Source organism: Giraffa tippelskirchi, chromosome 12 (assembly GCF_054371585.1).
Source record: "Giraffa tippelskirchi isolate mGirTip1 chromosome 12, T2T-mGirTip1v1.2.pri, whole genome shotgun sequence".
Taxonomy (NCBI): Eukaryota; Metazoa; Chordata; class Mammalia; order Artiodactyla; family Giraffidae; genus Giraffa; species Giraffa tippelskirchi.
In genome coordinates this window covers 93,082,889-93,105,236 of record NC_137286.1, presented here as the reverse complement: position 1 = coordinate 93,105,236, position 22,348 = coordinate 93,082,889, and the positions used below count along the sequence as shown (strand labels likewise).

General features: G+C 36.7%; 1 protein-coding gene across 4 annotated transcripts in view; it reads right to left on the bottom strand.

Moving 5' to 3' along the window:
* Window positions 1-9,477: 9,477 nt before the first annotated feature.
* MRPS31 (mitochondrial ribosomal protein S31) overlaps window positions 9,478-22,348 on the bottom strand; it is a 36,221-nt gene continuing 23,350 nt past the window's right edge. For all 4 annotated transcript variants that reach the window (XM_081547738.1, XM_081547741.1, XM_081547739.1 and 1 more), the window contains exons 6-7: window positions 19,500-19,643; window positions 9,478-9,778 (exon numbers count right to left, since the gene is read on the bottom strand). In XM_081547738.1, the coding sequence (XP_081403864.1) occupies window positions 9,549-9,778; window positions 19,500-19,643 (374 nt within the window). In that variant the 3' untranslated portion in view covers window positions 9,478-9,548. The remainder of the gene's footprint in view (window positions 9,779-19,499; window positions 19,644-22,348) is intronic.

Here is a 22,348-nt window from a genome sequence, read left to right as displayed (position 1 = left end):
AAATTTTAAAAAGAGGGGTTATACATACACATATAGATGATTTAACTTTGCTGTACAGTAGAAACTAACACAACATTGTAAAGCCACTACAATAAAAATTTTTAACAAAATAACGCACAGGTGTTAGCCATTATTGTTTTATCGATATGAGAAGACCTGCTTTTATTCTGCTTCACTAGGACACTGAGGGAATCCCTGGCAGTCCAGTGGTTAAGACTCGGCGCTCCCAATGCAGGGGGACATGGGTTCGATCCCTGGTCAGAGAACTATGGTTTCGTCAGAAAAAAAGTTCACTGGGACACCCTGAGAGGTATCAAAGCAGATCATGGAGAAAAGCGTTCATTAAGGGCATCTGCTCCTTTGCACAAACCTGGGCCCTTTTCCACGAGAGAGAACTTGAAGCTCTCAGGTACAGGACTGAATACCCAGTGATTAGAGGACAAAATCCCATCCCAACACTTGTCCACCCCCATTTCTGCCTGGAAAAGCAAGAGTCCAGTAAACAGTGATGAAAATAGTGATGAAACAAATGCTATGGATATTCAAAGGTGAGAACAATACATCATAAAAATTAAGGATTCTGTTTCACAGGTAAGAGGTGATGAGCAAGGAGCCAGCAGTCCTGAATGCTGGATAGTGGGAAAAAAAAAAAAAAAAGACTCATTTTTTGTCCTTCTTGACGCTGGGATCCCAGGGAGGAGTACAGAGAAAGAAAACCAACACTATTTTCAAAGCATCTATATACTAGTCACTGTTACATACATTGTCTCATTCAATTCTAACATCTACAAATCCCTCGAGATGGGAATTAAAACCATCGTTTTCAAGGGAGGAAACAGAGGCTGAATAATGAAGTCACGTTCTTAGAATCACAGCTCCTACTGATGTAGCAGGGATTTTTAACTGAAGCTTCTGACTCCAAAGTTGAGAAGAAAAACGGAAGAAAGGATAGAAACACACAGAAAAGGGCACTGCAGACTTGTCAACAATCCAGGAGCCATAACGCAGAAAACCAATTGGAGCATTTCTGTTTGTTTCCTTCTGAAATGTTCAATCGGTGAATAGCAGCACATGCAAAGATAACTATTTCAGACCAGCTTTTGCTCTCCATTTTAAGAACAAGACAGAAAAATTACCTTTGTCACAATCAAAATTGGTAAAGGAAGAACAAATAAACAAACAAAAAAGAAAATTGGCTAAGGTAAACGACTATCAGATACACGAAATGCTCCCTCTTGGGTTGGGTACGGGCTTCACTGGTGGCTCAGACAGTGAAGAATCTGCCTGCAATGCAGGAGATCAGCGTTCAGTCCCTGGGTCAGGAAGATCCCCTGGGGAAGGGAATGGCAACCCACGCAAGGAGATCAAACCAGTCCATCCTAAAGAAAATCAGTCCTGAATATCCATGGGAAGGACTGATGCTGAAGCTGAAACTCCAATACTTTGGCCACCTGATGCAAAGAACCAACTCATTGGAAAAGCCCCTGATGCTGCGAAGGATTGAAGGCAGGAGGAGAAGGGAACGACAGAGGATGAGATGGTTGGATGGCATCACCAACTTGATGGACATTGAGTTTGAGCAAGCTCCGGCAGTTGATGATGGACAGGGAAGCCTGACCTGCTGCAGTCCATGGGGTCGAAAAAAGTCGGACACAACTGAGCGACTGAACTGGACTAAACTGGTATTCTTGCCTGGAGAATGTCATGGACAGAGGAGCCTGGAGTGCTACAATCCATGGGTTCACAAAGAGTTGGACATGACTGAGCAACTAAACACACACACGGGGGGTACTAATTCCAGAAACCATAGTGTTTTCTAACCTTCTATACTACATTCTTTCTTCATAAAAATGCTGCTGAAACCTTGGAAAACATTAGTCCTTCCTTTCTTTTGCAGCTAACACAATTAAAAAAAAAAAGAGAGAGGCTGTAAATCGCGAGTGTATTCCAGCAACTGTTTGCTTTCCCTAGTATGAGCTACTTACCCACCCCACCGCCACCACTATCACTAACATTCTAGTTCAAGAAGATATTAAGATACCTCGTAAATCATACCATGTTCAGAAATAGCTTAGTCGTAGAATTAACATATTTTAGAAAGGTTTGCTTCAGCTTCTTAAAACCTGGTTACTTAGAATGAAATCTTCCTAATTTAATAGCAATTTGCATACGTGTATAAATGCATAGGTTTTTTTAAAAAAGCAACTTTTTAGGATTAAGACAGTTTTGTTGTCTTTATTTGTGTACTTTAAAACTGATTACTCAAGCAAGTTTCAGAGCACTTTTAAGAATAGGAACAAGGTAAGAATCTAAATATAATATATTCTTTAGGACCAAGAATCTCAAGATAGTACACTGTTTAGAATCAAGTGTGAAAGTGGACAAAGAAAGAGTGTTTTTATGTCATGGTCTCTTGGGATTTCCCTGGTGGTCAGTCCAGTGACTAAGAGTCTCTGGCTCGAAACACAGGGGCCCCCAAGTTTGATCCCTGGTCCAGGAACTAGATCCCACATGCCTCATCTAAGAGTTCATAAACTGCAACTAAGACCCGGTGCAGCCAAATAAGTAAATAAATATATACATTTTTAAAACATCGTTAATGTCATGGTCTCAACTGTGGGGATATATCCTTCAAACCAATGGCCAAACTCTGCATATCTTCCAGCCATATATCCATTTCTATTCATTTCTTTAAACATCATGAAATGTTATTACATATAAAGGCAGATCTGTAATATAACTTTTAAAGCATGATAGTAAAATGACCACATGTGAACCTACCACCCAACCTTCGAAATAGAACGTTAGTGCATAGGCTCCCTGGGCGTCCCTCCTCCAGCCACAGCCTCTCTCTCCTGCCTGGGAGTTAACGGTGTTGTGTTTATCATTCTCATGATCTTTGCTATAATCATATTTAATGCTCGGCAATATATTCAGAACTGTAAAGAGGAGGAAATTACATGCATTCTTCTGCAACTTATTTGTCACTCAACGTCTGAATTCATTTGTATTGACGTGTATAGCTGTATTTTCATCATTTTTGCTTGTGTCGAATCCTGTGGCATGAATAAACCACAGTTTATTTATTAGCTCTCCAGGCAACAGGCACTTTTCTCCCCTGATTTTCACTACTTTGAACATTTTTTTTTATAGGTGACATTATTTTCTTTTAGCCTTTATTTTTATCTTGAAAAATTTATTTATTTATTTTTGGCTGTGCTGGGTCTTCATTGCTGTGTGGCCTTTTCTCTAGTTGCGGAGGCGGGGGGCCACTCTTGTTGCAGTGTGGCAGGCTTCTCATTGTTATGGCTTCTCTTGTTGCAAAGTACAGGCTCCGCGGCACACAGGCTACAGGAGTTGCAGCTTCCAGGCTCTAGAGCACAGGCTCAGTACTTGTGGCACTCAGGCTTAGTTGCTGTTCGGCATGTGGGATCCTCCCAGTTTAGGGATGGAACCCGTGTCTTCTGCATTGTTGGGTAGATTCTTTACCACTAAGCCACCAGGGAAGCCCTACTTTGAACATTTTTTTATGTGCCTCCTAGCGCATATCTACAAGTGTTTCTTTAGGTATATACACTAGGAGCAGAACTGATTGTTCAAAGGTCATATAAATATGTATACATACGATGATAGATGTTTATATTATACATTTATGTATAAATATTCAAATATATAATTAATTATAATATATATAATATATATAATTATAATATATATAATATATAATTCCTTCGGAGAAGGAAATGGCAACCCACTCCAGTACTCTTGCCTAGAAAATCCCATGGACAGAGGAGCCTGGTAGGCTACAGTCCATGGGGTCGCAAAGAGTCAGACATGACTGAGCTACTTTACTTTACTTATATAATTAAATGTTTCATGTATAATTGTTATATATTCATATATTGTATCTGTATATAATGTATATCTTATAGATTATAATTATGTAATTCCAAGTGTTTGCCAATTTACACTCCTACCAACATCAACATATGAATATTATCTAAGTTCTAATTTTTCACCCATTTAAAGAGTACAAAAATGTTATCTTAATAAATATGGTTTTTAAAATAATTTTTTAATTGAAAGATTCTTTAAATTCTAGAGTGCTTTAAAATTTTCAGAAGTTTCACACTCTGATTGATTTTAAATAATCATATAATAGACTCCCCTTCTGCCTTCACTCTCCCCCCGGTAACCACTAGTTTGTTGTCTATATCTATGAGTCTACTTCTTTTTTGTTTTATTCATAGTTTGTTGTATTTTTTAGATTCCAAATATAAGTGATATATAAGTGATAACATTTGTCTTTTTCTGACTTATTTCAGCAACATCCATGTTGCTGCAAATGGCAAAAAATGTATTCCTTTTTATGGCTGAGTAGGATTCCATTATAGATACATCTTTATCCATGACACTTGGGTTGCTTCCATAACTTGGCAATTATAAATAATGATGCTATGAAGTATTGGGGTGCATCTATCTTTTTGAATTACTGTTTTCTCAATATGGTTTTCATTTGCATTTCCCTCACATTCTTCCATATACTTACTAGCCATTTATATTTTTTCTTCTGTGAAATGCCTTTTTATATGTTTTGACCGTATTCTCTTTGACCATTTGTTTTCTTCCAGTTGATTTTTAGAAATTCTTTGTAAACTCTACATACTACTCATTTGGTGATTATATGTGAAGCATCTATCTTTTCCATGTTGGACACTTGTCTTTTCGCTCTTGGTGGTGTCCTTTTTGACTTAAAGTTCTAATTTTTAACATAGCCAAGTGTATTAACATTTTTCTTCAAGATTGTGCTTTTGGTATCTTTTTAAAAAAATAATATTTGTGTATTTGACCGCATCTGGTCTTAGTTGTGGCACACGGGGTCTTCACTGTGGTACGCGGGCTTAGTTGCTCTGCAGGACATTGGATCTTAGCTCCTCCACCAGGGATTGAACCTGTGTCCCCTGTGTCACACGGCAGATTCTTAACCACTGGAAGTCTCTGCTTTTGGTAACTTAAATCCTTGCCTACACTGCAGTCATACATTTTTTTTGTTTTCTTCTAAATGTTTATAATTTTATCTTTCTCATTTAAGTTTCAAATTCAACTAATTGGATTTTTTTGTATTCTGTGAAGTTGAGAATCTACATTCTTTCCTTCAGTTGGATAACCAATTGTCCTAACACCATTCATTGAATATGCACTCTTCCCATTGATTTGCAATGCCAGTTTTGTCATATATTAAGTTTCCATATACTTGTTTCTGTATTCTCTATGCTGTTCTATTGGTTTATTTAACCATCTGTGTATAATATCCTGCTGTCTAATCATCATAGCTTTATACCAAGTATTGATAGCTTAAAAATTAAGGCAAATTCCTTATCTCAGTCTTCTTTTTCAAGAGTATTTGGACTCTTCTTAGTTTTTTGCTTTCCTCTATAATTTTAACATAAATTGTGAAGTTCTAAGAAAAACCTTGTCAGAAATTTTAATGAAATTTCATTAAAGCTATAAATTTGTAAAGAATATCTTTATGATACTAAGTGTGCTTACCCATGAACTTTTTTATCCATCTGCTTACCTATTTTTCAATTTTATTACTTACTACATTTCATTAAAGTTTTAAAAAGTTTTCTTTATAAATATCCTATTCATTCATGATTTTTATGGTACTATAAATGGTATCTTATAAAGTTTATGTTATCTGTCTGTTGCTGGTATATAGGCATGCAACTACAAACTTGCTAAATAGCCTATTCTTTTAATTTATAGATTTGTTTTCTATACAAACACAGGGTCTTAATGACAGTTTGTTTCTTCCTTTTTATAATACCTATTGGTGCATAAGAAATTACATCAAACTTAGTGACTTAAGAGAACATACATTTATTATCTCCATGTTTTTGTGGGTCACTTAGCTGGGTCCCCTTAGCTGGGTCTCACAAGGCTACAATTGTGTCAGTTAAGCTGCAGTCCATTTTAGGGCTTAGACCTCTCTTCCAAGACCACATGATTGCTGGCAGAATTCAGTTATCTGAGGCTGTAGAACTGAGGTCCCCATTTTGTTGTTGTCAGTTCCTAGTGTCTCCCTAAGTTCCTCGCCATGTTGCCCATTCATAGGCCTTCTTACATGGCAGTTTACTTCTTCGAAGCCAGTAGAACTCTCTCATCCAATCTTGCCAGGTGGCTCAGTGATCAAGAATCTGCTTGTCAATCCAGGAGCCACAGAAGCACTGATTCGATCCCTGGGTTGGGAAGATCTCCTAGAGAAGGAAATTGCAATCCACTCCAGTGTTCTTGCCTGGAGAATTGCACAGACAGAGGAGCCTGGCGGGCTACAGTCTACCAAGAGTCAGACACGACTGAGCACGCAGGCCTTACAGCATAACCCAGTCAAGGGAGTGACTATACCCATCATCTTTGCCATATTCTATTTGTTAGAAGCAAGTCTTAGGTTCTGTCTATTCTCAAAGAGAGGATGTGATTCATTGGAGATTATCTTTAGGTAATACAGTAATTTAAATTTGCAGTCCCAGTTGCTTTATTTTTCTTGCTACAGTACAGTCTAGGCTTCCAGTATATTGCAGACAATAAATTGTGGTCTCATCATCTTCAAGGAAGTGGTTTAATGATTCACCATTAAGATGTTTGCTGTAGGGTTTTTTGTAAATGCCATTTACCAAGAAATTCTACTTGAAGTTTTCTAGTTTTAATGATAAATGACTGTTGAATTTTATCAAACTATTTTTTCTACACCATTTGAGGTATGTTTTTTTTTTTTCCTCCATTGTCAAACCACCCTTGCATTCCTGGAATAAACTAGATTGTCAGCTTTTCTTTCCTATTCATTGCTGGATTTTGCTTGCTATTTTGGATTTTTCAAACACGTCTTCATGATTGGGATTCGTGTTTGTTATTCTAATCTCTTGAAATTGAGCCGGAATTGATTCCTTTTATATGCTTTGGAATAATTTATATGTATAAGGTTAGGGTTATTTGCCTTTTGAATATTTTTAACTCTTCTGAGAAATGGTCTGAGCTTATTGTTTTCTTTCTGGGAAGATTTTAAAAATAGAGATCCGGGGGGGCGGGGCTAAGATGGCGGAGGAATAGGACGGGGAGACCACTCTCTCCTCCACAAATTTATCGAAAGAACATCTGAACGCTGACCAAACTTCACAAAACTACTTCTGAAGGCTGGCTGAAGACGTCAGGCTTCCACAAAAACAGCGCATTATCTTCAAAAGAGGTAGGAGAAATTATAAAAGATAAAAAGAGAGACAAGAGTTAGGGACGGAGACCCGTCCCGGGGAGGGAGTCGTAAAAGAGGAGGAATTATATGCGAGACAGAATAAGAGACACAGATGCATGGAACAATTTTATGGACTCTGAGGGAGAAGGTGAGGGTGGGACGTTCTGGGAGAATAGCATTGAAACATGTATATTATCATATGTGAAACAGAACACCATTCCATGTTCGATGCATGTGACAAGGGCTCAGGGCCGGGGCAATGGGATGATCCAGAAGGATGGGATGGGGCCGGGGCAATGGGATGATCCAGAAGGATGGGATGGGGAGGGAGGTGGGTGGGGGGTCCAGGAAGGGGAACACATGTGAACCCATGGCTGATTCATGTCAATGTATGGCAAAAACTACTACAATATTGTAAAGTAATTAGCCCCCAACTAAAATAAATAAATTTATAAAAAAAAAAAAAAAGGCAGAGGAGGAGGAAATACAGCTTATCTAAGAAACATTTTGCTATGACTATAAATACAATATGGAAAAAAAAAAATAGAGATCCTATTTCTTCTGTAATTATTATCATTTCTCTTTATCCAAAGAGAACCTCTGGCCCATTTCTTCTTTTCTCTCCTTCTTAACATCTGATTGTAGAAGTGTTACTTTCTTATATTTGTCTTTACCTTTCATATTTTTCTCTCTGCTGCATGTAGCAAATTTCTTTAGATCTCTTTTCCAAGGTCTATTGTTAAAACCCTCCACTAAATTCTCAAATATGTTTAGTCACTTTTATAGTCTCCTGCTCTATACTTCATTTTAAGTTAGACATATTTTGAAGGCCCAATATTTGAGGCTTTACAAGTCTGATTCTGTTGTTTATGTTGGTATAAATTCGTGGTGCTTTCTTTTGCATTTTGTCATTTGAAGAATGGGTTTATGGTGAGTTCCTTCACATTCAATTTTTGTGTGCTTGTGCAAGAGCCTGAAACACCACTAGTCTGAGACCACTCCACCGTCAACTAAATTCTTGAGGTTTTTTTTTTTTTTAAGAATCCTCAATCCTGTCAGTTGTATGAACTTGAATTGCACTGCTATGTACCATAATAGAAATTAGTTCTAATTTTGGTATGATGACCCAAAATACTAGAAGCGATTAATATAAGTCATTTGTTTCTACAAGGTTACTTCACTACAGTGATCCAGACTTAGGTAAAAAAATACGTGTATATGCAAACACTGGGCTTCCCCTATGGCTCAAGGGTAACAAATCTGCCTGCCAATGCAGGAGATGCAAGAGACACAGGTTCGATCCCTGGGTTGGAAAGATCCCCTGGAGTAGGAAATGGCAACCTGCTCCAGTATTCTTGCCTGGAAAATTCTATGGACAGAGGAATTTGGCAAGCTACAGTCTGTGGGGTTGCAAAGAGGCAGACACAACTGAGCACAAATATGCAAATATAGAAACTGCATCTTTATATATAGTCTATGCATGTAAGTTTGTAAATCCTCCCAACTGTTATAGCCCTCTGATGACATCAGATATATGGCTAATTGTATTTTTTTTTATTTGTTGTTTATTTATTGAGAGACTATTTCTCACCCAAGATAGTCATAGTTTCATAGTTCAGGAACACAGGAAAGTGACAAATTTCCATGGAACTCAACCCAAAGAAATTCTTTATATTCCAAATCACTTTGCACTCTGAAAGATATGCACTCTGAAAGATACCAGCCTTCCTCATCTCCTCAAAATCTTTCATGGAATCATAATTTCTGTAGAAATCTGCATATGCCTTCTTTCTTCGTTCAGCCACAGCAAACTTATAGAAAGTTGCAAACCCCAGGGAGACCATGAATGCTCCAACAATATGAAATTGCAGACATTTGGCCAGGAGGCCACGCATCTGAGGTTTTGCCAAAGCAGTGGACATGGTAGTTTTTATTCTCGACGGCTCAACAACGACATCCTTCCAGGCTGATGGAGAAATGGACCAGCTAATTATATTTCAAAGAAGTATGCTTATTGCATGAAAAGAAAAAGGTCAGAGAAAGTTGTCTTAAACTTATTATTAATTCTAAGATATTCTTTTTGTTTAGAATTATTAGTTGAATCCATAAAAGCTGGTGATTTTTTTCCACGCAGGAATATTTTTCAATTACTACCATATATACTTTTAAATAATTTAATATTTATACCATTCAAATAAGATACAATAATGAACACAGTATAGGAAAACTTCTAGTAAAATTATTTTATTTAGTTATAATATGAATCTCCAACAGCTTGAAAGAAAAATTTCCATGGTCTTCAACTAAAGTGTATGCCACTTTCTTTTAGAATGTCCTGTTTTTCATTAAAATAATTTCTAAACCACTCTATATGTTCAACCTTCTGTTTAACACTCAGATATGGGTTTTTGGAAAGGCCACAGGTCACCAGCTCCATGAAGTGGCGAATTGGTCCTTGTTTTGGAAAACCCTCCAGATATTTATCCAGAAATATATGTTCATGAAATTCTGAACCATCATCATCAAAACCTAGGAAATGAGACAAAATACATTACAATTTTGAATGTAAAACCTACACCAACAAAGTATGTTAACACATACATATGGAATTTAGAAAGATGGTAATGATGACCCTATATGCAAGACAGCAAAAGAGACACAGATATTAAGAATAGACTTATGGACTCTGTGAGAGAAGGTGAGAGTGGGATGATTTGAGAGAATAGCATTGAAACATGTGTATTACCATATGTGAAACAGATCACCAGTCCAAGTTCAGTGCATGAAACAGGGCACTCAAAGCTGGTGCTCTGGGACAACCCTGAGGGATGGGATGGGGAGGGAGGTGAGAGGGGGTTCAGGATGGAGGACACATGTGTACCCGTGGCTGATTTATGTCAATGTATGGCAAAAACCACCACAATATTATAAAGTAATTAGCCTCCAATTAAAATAAACAAATTAATCTAAAAAAACCCACTACACTATAAAACTAACATTAATGAGGTAGTATTACAGTTAAAGGCATGAACTTTAGAGTCAGACAGAGGTTTGCTCACCAATTTAACAACCATGTGACTGGGCAAATTAACTTCTCTGAACATCAGTTTCCTTGGGCACAAAATGAGTATTAGAACAGCACCTTCTTCATGGGGTTTTTTTAAAGATTAAAGATTAAGTAGACAGAAAGCTTGTAAACTCCTTTACACTGCTTAGCATATTACAAACATTCAAAATGTACCAGTAATTATTACTAACAGATATTTTAATATCTAAAGAAACCACTAACAAAACGATACAAACTACACTAAAAAATACATAAAATAAAATGGAATCTTAAGATATATTCAGGCAACTCACAGGAAGCCAAGAAAAGACAGAGGAGTGAGAAACAGAAAAATGAACAGAAAACAAGTAACAAAATGAGACTTAAATCCTAACAAATCAATAATTACTTAAATGTAAATGGCCTATACCAATCAAAAGAAAAACATGGTCCAACTATATGCTCTATACAAGAAACTCACTTCAAATACCTATAACAGGTGTTGAAAGTATGGAGGAGGACATATCTTGCTAACATTAATTTTTAAAAAGAAATGCATGAGCGGCTACATGAACATTAGATAAAGTAGATTCCAGAGCAAATACTAGAAAGAGGAATATTACATAATAAAGCGATTAACCCACTAAGAAGATAGCAATCTGAATTATGCATTCACCAAACAAAAGTTTCAAAATACATGAAAGAAAAACTGATAGAAACATAGAAATAGAAAAATCCACAATTATAGTTTTACTATCCCATTGTCAGCAACTGATAGAACAGCCAAGTAGAAAACTAGCAAAGACATAGAAGAACCAAATATCAACCACCAGGATTACATTGACATCTATAGAACACTCCAAACTACTGCAGAACACAAATTCTTTTCAAGCAACCATGGAACACTCACCTAGTTTAACCATACCCTGGGTCGCAAAACAAACTTCAACACATTTAAAATAACTGAAATAATACACAGTATGTTCTCTGATAATAAAGGAATCAACACAGAAATCAGTAACAGGAAATCTTCAATCAGTTGGAAATTAATATAAATAATTCGTGGTAGAAAACACAATTGAATGAAAAGGTGGCCAGGTGCTAGCCAAGGAGAGAGACCTCTGGAGAAACTAACACCGCCAACACCTGGGTCTTGGACTTCCAGCCTGCAGACTATGAGAAAGTCAATTCTGTTGTTTAAGGTACCCCAGTCTGTGATATTTTGTTATGGAAGCCCTAGCAGACTAACACAGATCCACACAAATATACCAACTTTCTACAAAGATGCATAGATGATTCAACGGAGAAAGCACAGTCTTTTCGATGAATTGTGCCAGCAGAACTGGGTATCACTGACCAGAAAGAAAACGAATCAAAACTTCATACTTCAAATTAACAAAGAACGGATAATGGTCTAAACTATATATCTAATACGGCATAGCCACTCTGAAAACAACTTGAAAGGTTCTTTAAAAAGTAATATGCAACTACCATACAACCCAGCACTTGCACGCCTGGGTATTTATCCCAGGAAAATGAAAATTTGTATTCATACAGAAACCTGTACATGAATATTTATAGCACCTTTATTGTTAATAGCCAAAAACTGGAAACAACCCAGATGTCTTATCAGGTGAATGGTTAAACAATAAGGTACATTTGAACCACGGAATATTACTCAGCAATAAAAACAATAGCAAAAAAAACCCCTACTGACACATGTAACAACTTGAATAAATCTCCAAAAATTAATTATCCTGGGGGGGGGGGGCTTGGAAAAAAGGTTACACACTATGTGATTCCATTTGTATGTCATTATTGCAAAATTAGAGAAATGGAAAATGGATTTGGTGATTGCCAGGGATCAGAGACTAAGAAGGGGAGGCAGTGGGAGGTGGGTGTGGCTATAAAAGGGTATAAGAGAGATCCTGGAGGTGACAGAACTGTTCTGCATCCTGACTGTGGTGATGGTCACATGAACCTACATATATGATAAAACTACACACAAACACACTCGCCAATAGAGTACATGTGAAACTGGTGACATCTGAAGATGGCTGAAACACTATCGATACTGACTGCCTGACTGTGATGCTGTCCTGTGCTTATACCTGAGGTAAATACTAGGGGGAAATGGGTAAACAGTATACGGAATATTTCTTACAACTGCACACGAACCCATAATTATCTCAAAAACAGTTTAAAAATGCTCTCTCATCAGTTAGAATTATCTTCCACTTATTGAAAGAGATTTTTAAAATTTTATTTGAACATTTAAAGATCTAGTCATCACTTTTATAAAAACTAAAACACACAATAAACAAATCAAGGCATTAAATTGCTAAATGGCCACACACTACTACTATGCTTGTATATATAACCCTTTGCAATGTGCCTTTGCCCTTCTCTCCATAAAGAGGTAGATACAGCCTGTTGCTCGAACCCTTCAAATCGAGGTTGGCCAGGTGACCTGCTTTGGTCAATGGGACATTACCAAACACAATGCAAAGGCCTGAAAAGCCTTTACTATTGTTTTAGGAACTCTTCTAGAGCTAGATGAACAAGCCCAGCCTAGCCCATGAACGATGAGTGACATATAACCCCCTTATCGCCTCCCCTGACAACAGCCAACACCAGCTAGACATATGAGAGAAACCAATCTAGAATGATGCAACCCTAGGCACCTGCCCAAACCAACCAGAAAACCCATAAGCTCATGAGCAGTTATGACTTAGCTGTTGTTTTACTAAGTTTGGAGTGGTTTGTTATGTAGCAAAACCAGAATTGGTTAAGGTATTCCTAAGACTTCTTCGGGCTCCCCTGGTGGCTCAGACAGTAAAGAATCCACCTGCAGTGCAAGAGACATGGGTTCAACCCTGGGTCAGGAAGATCCCCTGGAGAAGGGAATGGCAACCCACTCCAGTATTCTTGCCTGGAGAATTCCATGGACAGAGGACGCCAGTGGGCTACACTCTTAACGGGTTGCAAAGAGTTGGACATAACTGAGCGACTAACATACAAGACTTCTTCACATTCAGAATCCAACTCTTCTAAATTGGCTTTTCAACTCTGAGTTGTCAGTGGCCATGCTTCCCAACATTCCATTAAGAACATCTGTGATCCAGCATTTCTTAAGGGCTCCACTATGGCCTCTTCTGATGCCCCTAGTGCAAATTTAGATGTGTATCTACAACAGGCAATGACAACTACCTCTTCACTGTGGCCCAACTAGCATAATAAGATATGTCAGTTTCAGAGATATTTAAAACTTTGAAAAACAAAAGTATGTTGTATTCAATGAAATACAGGAAAAGAGACATGCAAGAATATTTTAAATGGAAGTTGTTCTCTATCCCATAACTCTCCAAAGTTCCTATTCACATTTTTCAAGGCCGATTACTTCCAAGACTAATCACTTCTAAGGTGTATATCCTTCTAGCCTTTTTCCTAAATTCATGTGTACTTTTTCAGACAAATTATTGTTTAAAAAAAATTTTTCCTTGAATTCCATTGAGAATTCTCTACGGTTATCAGTAGTTTATTTCACCAGGCAAGCATGTTGTCCCATCTTTACTTTTTTTCTTTTGTTTTTAAGGCATATGCACCTGGGGATAGGAATGGGGAAAATGCAATATAGAGAGGCAAAAATGAAAAACAGTCTCACTCTGCTAAAGATCTTTTACATATCATCAAATACTGCTTACAGTTCCCTATGACAATATTCTTTTAAAGAAAAAATATCAATATGGCTAATGTAATATGAAAAACAAGGCAGGTTTCAATGTTCAATAACATTTGGAACAGAGTATGTTTGGGCTAAAAAATAAGGTCTGTAGCATTGGAAACAATAAATCAAGGTAACAATGGTTCTCAAAAATCCTAGGGTGACTCCTGGATTGAATGTTTATTGTTGTTAGTTATTAGTATCCTTAGACATACTTAAGATATAAGACTTAAGACAGAAAATTGTGCAAGAGAAACTATTTTTAAAAATAGTTGTTAATACAAGATCAACAATTAATTTATTAAATCATTAACAGACCAACTATCTCTGACATAAAGTGATAATGAGTTAGACAAGTACAGAAATTATGACTATGCTATATTAGGGGGAAAAGCATCTAACGATATAGGTGATCTTATCTTATTACTCTTTCTCTAGACGATAAATCAATCATCTTTTTAACTTAGAAGGTATAATGAACAGATCCTTCCTGAATGAGTCAATGAGTGAATGAAAGCCAAGTAGTACTGGGAAGTATAAAACAAAGGAAAAAAAAGAGAAAGAGATAAAGAAGGGATACTACATACAAAAGTAAGTTCCAGATAGATTAAACAGGAAAAGGCTAACAGATCTATGTCCAAATTAAAATCTCTGTTGGTTAAAGACACTCTGAACAGTTAAAAGATAAGCAACAAGGACTTCTGGTTAAAATGTAGTAGATTGAACACATGCTTTTTAAAATCTCTGCTCCCTTTTAATACCTACTAAATGACAGTAAAAGGAATAAAAAGTATAGAAGTACAAAGACAAACAGAACAGAAAATGAAACAGTAAGAGGAGTTATCACCAAAATGTTAGAAGGAAAGTGGACAGATATGTAGTAACTGACTCAGCTGAGTTGAAAATGCTAAAACCAAATTAAGAAGCAGATAAACACCAAAGGCTTTGGGAATTAGTGGCACCATGCTGCTGCTGCTGCTAAGTCGCTTCAGTCGTGTCCGACTCTGTGCGACCCCACAGACGGCAGCCCACCAGGCTCCGCTGTCCCTGGGGGGACACTTGCCGCTGTCCCAGGCAAGAACACTGGAGTGGGTTGCCATTTCCTTCTCTAATGCGTGAAAGTAAAGGCTCTCAGTCGTGTCCGACTCTTCTCGACCCCATGGACTGCAGCCTACCAGGCTCCTCCGTCCATGGGATTTTCCAGGCAAGAGTACTGGAGTGGGGTGCCGTTGCCTTCTCTGTAGTGGCACCATATACCACTGAAATTAGGAATGGGGATGAAGGACAAAAAGCAGAAGACTAATTAAAACTGGTTTAGGGGATAATTAGATCTCCCATGATCCATCTTCTACCTGTACTGCTAGATAACTACACCATCCATCTCCCAAAGATGGGCAGTTTCATTTTTTGGAGAAACTAAAACAAAAAGAGGAATGGATCATGTAATCGATAAGCAAGGGAATTAAGTGAAAGTCTGTATGCTGATTAGTGAATCATTCCTCCCCACTCTCACCAATGGTGGAGTCATCCTCACCAGCTGGAGGATCGACTGGTTATCTTATTAGACGAGAATGTGTCCATATTTATTGCAATTTAAAATATGCCTATTGTTTGACCCTTGAATTAACATATTCAGACATGGACAGAAGGATATGTATAACAAGATTCACTAAAGCTCTATTCATCAACAGGAAAATGGTAAAAATAAATTTCAATCATTCATACAATGGCATAGTACAGAATACATACAGTTCCCATTTTATAGAACTATTAAAACAAAATTGATCTCTATGTACTGACAAGGAAATGCTTAAGACATATTGCTAAGTAAAAATATATAAAATTAAAAAGCTACAGTACACTATATGTATTGTATGGCCCCCGACAGAACAAAACAACAGACAGATGTGAAACTACCATTTAAGGTGGATGTGAGGACATACATCAAACTACTGGTAATGGTTGTTTCAGGAAAAGGGAAGAGAACTGAGGGGTAAAGTTTATTCTATATGCTTCTGTATTACGTTTTTGTGAGTAAACGTTCATATATTCATTTCTATAGCTTAAAATACTTATCAATAAGCAAAAGAAACAAATAATAGTAAGGAAAAAGTAAGAGTGGAAAATTAAAGACAAGAAGGAAACCCCAGTGGTGTACAATCAACTAAAGCAACACAGGTTAAATCTGTGTCCAATTCTGCTTTAAATATTAATGAATGCAATTTAACACATTATTGACTGGAGACCTATTAACACCACAGGCGTTAGTTTCTGCAAAAATCCCCCGGTCAATAGTGTGTTAATATTACTGACTACAGCTAAAAATACAGTACAGCAAATAAAAGGTAAAATCCAGCTAACAGCAACGACCAATTTGTCAGAGTGTATTATAGCACTGAAGCAAATTCACTTTCACTCTGACTTGTTTTCACTTCTATTTTGTCAAAACTATTATTTCTTTTCCTGGCAGTACTCTGAGGCTCTTGTTCATTGCCCACCATCTGAAACAACCAGCAGATTGTTTCAGACAACACAGACCTAATCATCTTTATATTTTCCCCAATTTTCTCCACACTATACCCTCCCACATAACAACCACTGAGTTTTATGGTAACTCTGAGCTTTTCTAACTATTCTTGCTAGCTCATGTTGTAACACTCATTCCAGGCACCCTAGCAAAGGATGGCATGTTATAAGTGAACAAATTTAAACCAACTGAAAAATAAAAGCATGACTGACATCCATGACTGAGCTTTTTTGCCCACTGAAGCCTCCAAACTGAGACTTACTCTTGGAGGGCTTTTCAAAGACACCTGTAATTTGGTGGTATATACATGGCTAATGAATATTCAAGAGCAAGACTCTTGTTAACTGGGTAGTGATAAAAATGGGATTAAATTTAGATAAAGCCAAAGCTAAAATAAAAGTGATCTTATTTCAAAATCTAACTGGGAATAATTCAACCTAACACTTCTTATAAATCTCTGGACTGGAAAAGCACATCAGAAGGGACAAGCCAGGTCTTAAAAACTGGGCAAAAAAAAATACAACAAATTGGAAAAAAATTTTTACATTTTAAGTGGCAAAACAAACAACAGAATTTTTTTTTTAATGTAACAGAAAGACACAACACTGGGAAGTAAATTGTAAACACAGGACATGCCTTTAAGTTGTTTTCAGCACTGTGTTCCCAACCTGACATGGTAACCCCCTGTTTTTTCTTTGGGGGCAGGGGAGAATCTTTTTCCAAAAGTATCAAAGTAAATCTTCATGAAACCTAATTATTAGGAGAGAGAGCCTGATATTTCATTACTCTTAAAACTGAAGTATAAGAAACATAGAAGAACGTTACTAAAGGGCTAAGACTCCAGGTTCTAAGGCCAGGCCTCTTATAAAGTATGAGAAGATCCTAAGTGTGTACTGAGGAGGGTGATCAAAGTGAGAAAGTTTCCACAGTTCCCTTCCTGTTTTTCATTCAGATAACAACTGCCTTCAGGAGCTGGAAATGAGATACCTCCGTTTCCGACCCCAAAGCATCAACAATGTGTACAGTGTATATGGACACTTGTCACATTTATCTCCCCAATCTGGCCAGAAAACATGTATGTTTATTTGTTTTCCTTTTTCAGAAATCACACTTTCTCGAAAACCAGGTCAAATCTAAGATAAATTCCTTTGGCGTCTGAACACGCAAGATTTTGATGAACTGAAATGTTTCATTGCTGATGACAATGTACCACCAATTCATGCTTTCCTACTATCCTATTTGGTGGTGCCTAGAGAATACACAATATCCTTGTGAATATTTTAAGATTTAAAAATGTTATAGAAGAGAAAATAGTTGTAGTAGCAAATCCCCTCACAATATCATTATTGTAGAAACAGGGATGATGATGGTGACTTGTATAATCTCATTTGTTTTTCAAAAGAATCCCATAAAATAAGTCCTATTATTATTTCTATCATTTTATAAGATGGAGGACATGAGGCTGGGAGAGATTAAGCCTCACTCAGGCACCTGAACTCTAACCACCACAGTTCACTGTTTCTCTTAAGTCAGGTTACATATTCTACCCTCAACACTGGGTTTTAAAACATGTCTGTCACCATGAGGACACGGAATATCCAAGTTTCAACAAATATGGAATGAGGTCTTCCCTTAATATCACAGATTGTATTTCTTAGTTTTTCTTTTTTTTGCTACTTTAAAATTCTATGATCACATACAAGAGGGGAAAGGAACTAACATTTATTCCAAAGGATTATATGCTAAGAACTGTGCTGAGCAACTCACTAACTTATCTGATTTAATTCTTATGTTCTTCCAATGAGGTTTCTTTAATTTACAGATGAGGAAACTAAAGCTCAGGAGGTTAAATTATTACCTCAGAGGCAAATGGCTAATAACTGACAAGAGTTGGAATCTGTATTCAGGTTTACACAAACAAGTCCGTGGATTTGGGTTTTGTTTTTTTACCTTACCCTGATACCTTCCAGAATGTACATTATGTAACAGACGAAACACAGATTTCTATATTACTGAATATATCATACATATATTTAAAATATTAAGAATTTGCTAAAGGATGTGTAAGTCCCTAAAGTTTTCCTATATAAAATACTACTATATGTAAATATAAGACTATTTAAACTTATACCCCACTTATCCAAACAAATGAAAGGTTATCAAAAATGAAAATATTACAGTGCAGAATATTACAAAGGTTAAAATATGGACTACATTTTCCTAAGACTTCCTAAGGTGTTTGTAACTTCTAGCTAATCTTACCATAAAAGTAAATGAATCTCTTCTAACTGAAAATACATCTATAAAAATTCAATGACATGCTTAGCTGATGATATCATGGGTGTCATAAAAAATAAATAGCATAGTTAATACTGTTTTCCTTTTGACTGAGGAAGAGGTAACACCTCCAGAAAGATCTCCAGGAAAGTAGATAAAACTTTATTACCAGCTCAAAGTATCTAGGTATGCAGCCAGAGTCCCAAAGAAGTTCAAAGCCTCCAAACATATTTGCTTTGAGAGGTTTTGAATACAAGAAACATGTGCCTCATTAATGCAATGGTTTCAAATAAAAGATACTAGTGTAAGACTTAAAGAGTTGTAATGTTGCCCCAAACTGAAGGATGATCTTACCCAGTATTTAATGTATTAGAAGATTTACCAGATTATCTCCTACTTAGCAAGCACATAACTGTCATTTGCGGTTTTCAACACCTGGATGTCATAGAAATTCATGATGTCATTTCTGCCATATAACTTTACTTTCTTATCAAACAATCAGAATTAAGTGAAATCTTAGTATTCTTTTTTAAAACACCATCAGACTTCTTTTAGGACATCACAAAGATATCTACACTAAGTTCTGAAATTCAGATAAATATCCAGAACCTACAACTGAACATCTACTAGATTAATCTCAATCAGAGTTTTATAAACCTCTGATGTTAAGACTTACCTGCTTCATTGTTAATTGGGAACTCCCACAATTTCCCCTCTTTTGTCCACTGGATCATCTCTTCAAAACCATTCTGAAAGGGCTGTTCAGTGACTGCTGCTAACTGCTTAGCAAATTCTACATCCCAAAGAGAAGGTGCTGCCTCTGTAGAATAAAGACATACGAAATACGCACAGTTCTATGTAATTATCTTTCTTTAAAAATGTTATCATCACCTCTGCACTGGCAATATATTTTCAGATCTTAAAACTCATAATTAAACAGTATATAATGAAAGGTCACTCTCTAATAGCTAAAATGGAAACAAAAACTATATATAAAGGCTACAACCACAATAACTGCAAGCCTCAACTTTTGTTTTTACTACAATGCTAGGTAATTAACCCCTAGTCTCACAGTCCCCTCTACTAGAACGGAGAAAAGAAACGTCCATTTTGTTCAAGGATGCTTTTGATGAATGTGAAAACTTTTATACAACATGTGATTTTGATCTTTAAACTCTAGACTGTTTTAGTCTGTCAAGATAAGTTACTAATGCAAACTAAATTACAATAACAATGACAATGATAATGCCGTTAATGTATACTGGGCATTTCCTCTGTGCTAAATGCTTTTTATATATTAGTCCATTTAATCCTCACAACCAACTCTATGAGTAAGGTAATATAATGTTAGCTTATTAGGATCACCATATCACATTTCAATCATTTATTTGCTTTGGAAATTCAAGACATCTTTGAAGAATGAGTCATATTCCCACCAATTGTTGCTGGTGGAAATGTAAAATGGTACACTGCTTTGTAAAAGAGCTTGGCAGTTTCTTAAGAAGTTAAGAACACACCTATCACACCATCATTTTACTCCTATTTACTAAAAAGGATCCATACATAGATCTGTACATGGAAGTTCATGTATGATTATGTCTGACCACACACTGACTGCTACCTATGAAGTATGTTGGTTTTGTACATCTGATAAGGAGAAGTCTATAGCAGTTAGGCTAATTAGCCACAGTTAGAATAATCATAACAGAAAATAATTTAATTATCACGGTTACAACTTTTAAATTTATTCAGTGGACACTGATCAACTTATGTTTTTTCCATAATCGTCATTAAGAGTAGCAACTATTTATTGAACGTCCACTGTGTTCCAGGCACTGCTGTTTAGTCGCTAAGTAGTGTCCGACTCTTTTGTGACCCTCTGGACTAAAGCCCACCAGGCTCCTCTGTCCATGGATTTCCCAGGCAGGAATACTGGAGTGGGTTGTGTTTCCTTCTCCAGGGGATTTTCCTGACCTAGGGATTGAACCTGAGTCTCCTGAGTCTTCTGCATTGGCAGGTGGGTTCTTTACCACTGAGCCACCTGGGAAGCCCATCCAGACACTACTTGACATTTTAATTATATTACCTCATTTAATCCTTGAGATGTATGTATTAGCCACATTTCTTAAGTGGGAAAAAAGGAGACTCCCAGAGGTTAGTAAGGCAGAATCTGAATTTGAATAATCAAGATCTACACAACACCAAAACTCTTTCCATGAGGCTAAACTGCTTCTCAGCTCTAGGTTACTCCAGGATAAGCAGTTGGGTCTAAGACACCACCCTTTGCAGTAGTGGTGAGAACTAGCAGGGAGCAAAATCTGGAAACCATGGGATGGAAGAACTCATTCAGTCAGTCAACAAATAATTAATGAATACCAACAACATGTCAGGGGTTATTTTTATCAACACATGGTGGGGAAACAGCAGTGAAAAAACACTAAACGTAAGTTTGCACATTGTTGTTATGCTTGTATTTAGTTGGGAACAAAAGACATTCTTCAGATTCATGCAAGCAGAGCTTATTAAAATGCCTTCAATAGAGTACATTTATATAAATCTGTGCATTACTTTCCTTAATAGAGCATAATCACTTAATATTATTTTATAAAATACATATACCTTCAGTACCTCTGGGCCAGCTCATCTTAGTTTTAGGAATAAGACACCTGATTTAAAAAAGCAGGCTGGCTCCTTCAAGAATCCATGTGCCTCTTCTGGTTGTTCATTAGGCAGACAATAGTAGCGACCCTGTCAACAAATTCCCTTTTGGAGGCAAGGTTAAGAGTTGCCACTTTGGTATTCTCTGGAGGCCCGGTGGTTAAGATTCACCTTGGTATAACGGGTTCAATCCCTGGTCAGGGAACTAAGATCCTGCTAGTGCACAGTGTAGCCAAAAAAAGAGCTGCCACCTCAACAGGGGAGAGGTAATCCATTCTCCATGTCTGTGCTTTTGCACTTCCTTTTCATCAATCATCTACGCAGAATGCAGCTGTCACAATACAAGAAGGGGGTTGGTCACCTAGTTTCATTTTCAGTTTAAATGAACAAACAGTAACTGAATTAATGCCTTTTCTCCATGGTATTTATAGCTCAATTTGTTAAAAAAAAAAAAGGATTTAAGATAACAGATTCCTATTATTTGTAAGCCACTTGGCTAGGGGCTATTCAGTATACAAAAATCAATGAGACTTAGCCACTAATGTCAAGAGATTTATTGAGTAGTGGGAAAATCAGATGTTTTTATAACTGATAGCACTACTGCAAGATGGCCTAGGAACTTAAATATCAGAACTAAAATTATTTCTACCAAGGTTCAAAAAGCTAACTTACAATGTTTAGAAATGAAAGTCACTTATAAGCATAGACCATTTGTATGGAGTTTCTTCACTTACTTTAAGTAAAATAAATTTAATGTCAAGCAAAAGGACACTCTTAGTTCTTTTTTAATTAGGATTAAAATGGTGACTAAGGAATTTGACTTCTTGCCAAAAGAGGGAAGAGAACAAAAACTAACCGACTACGTGT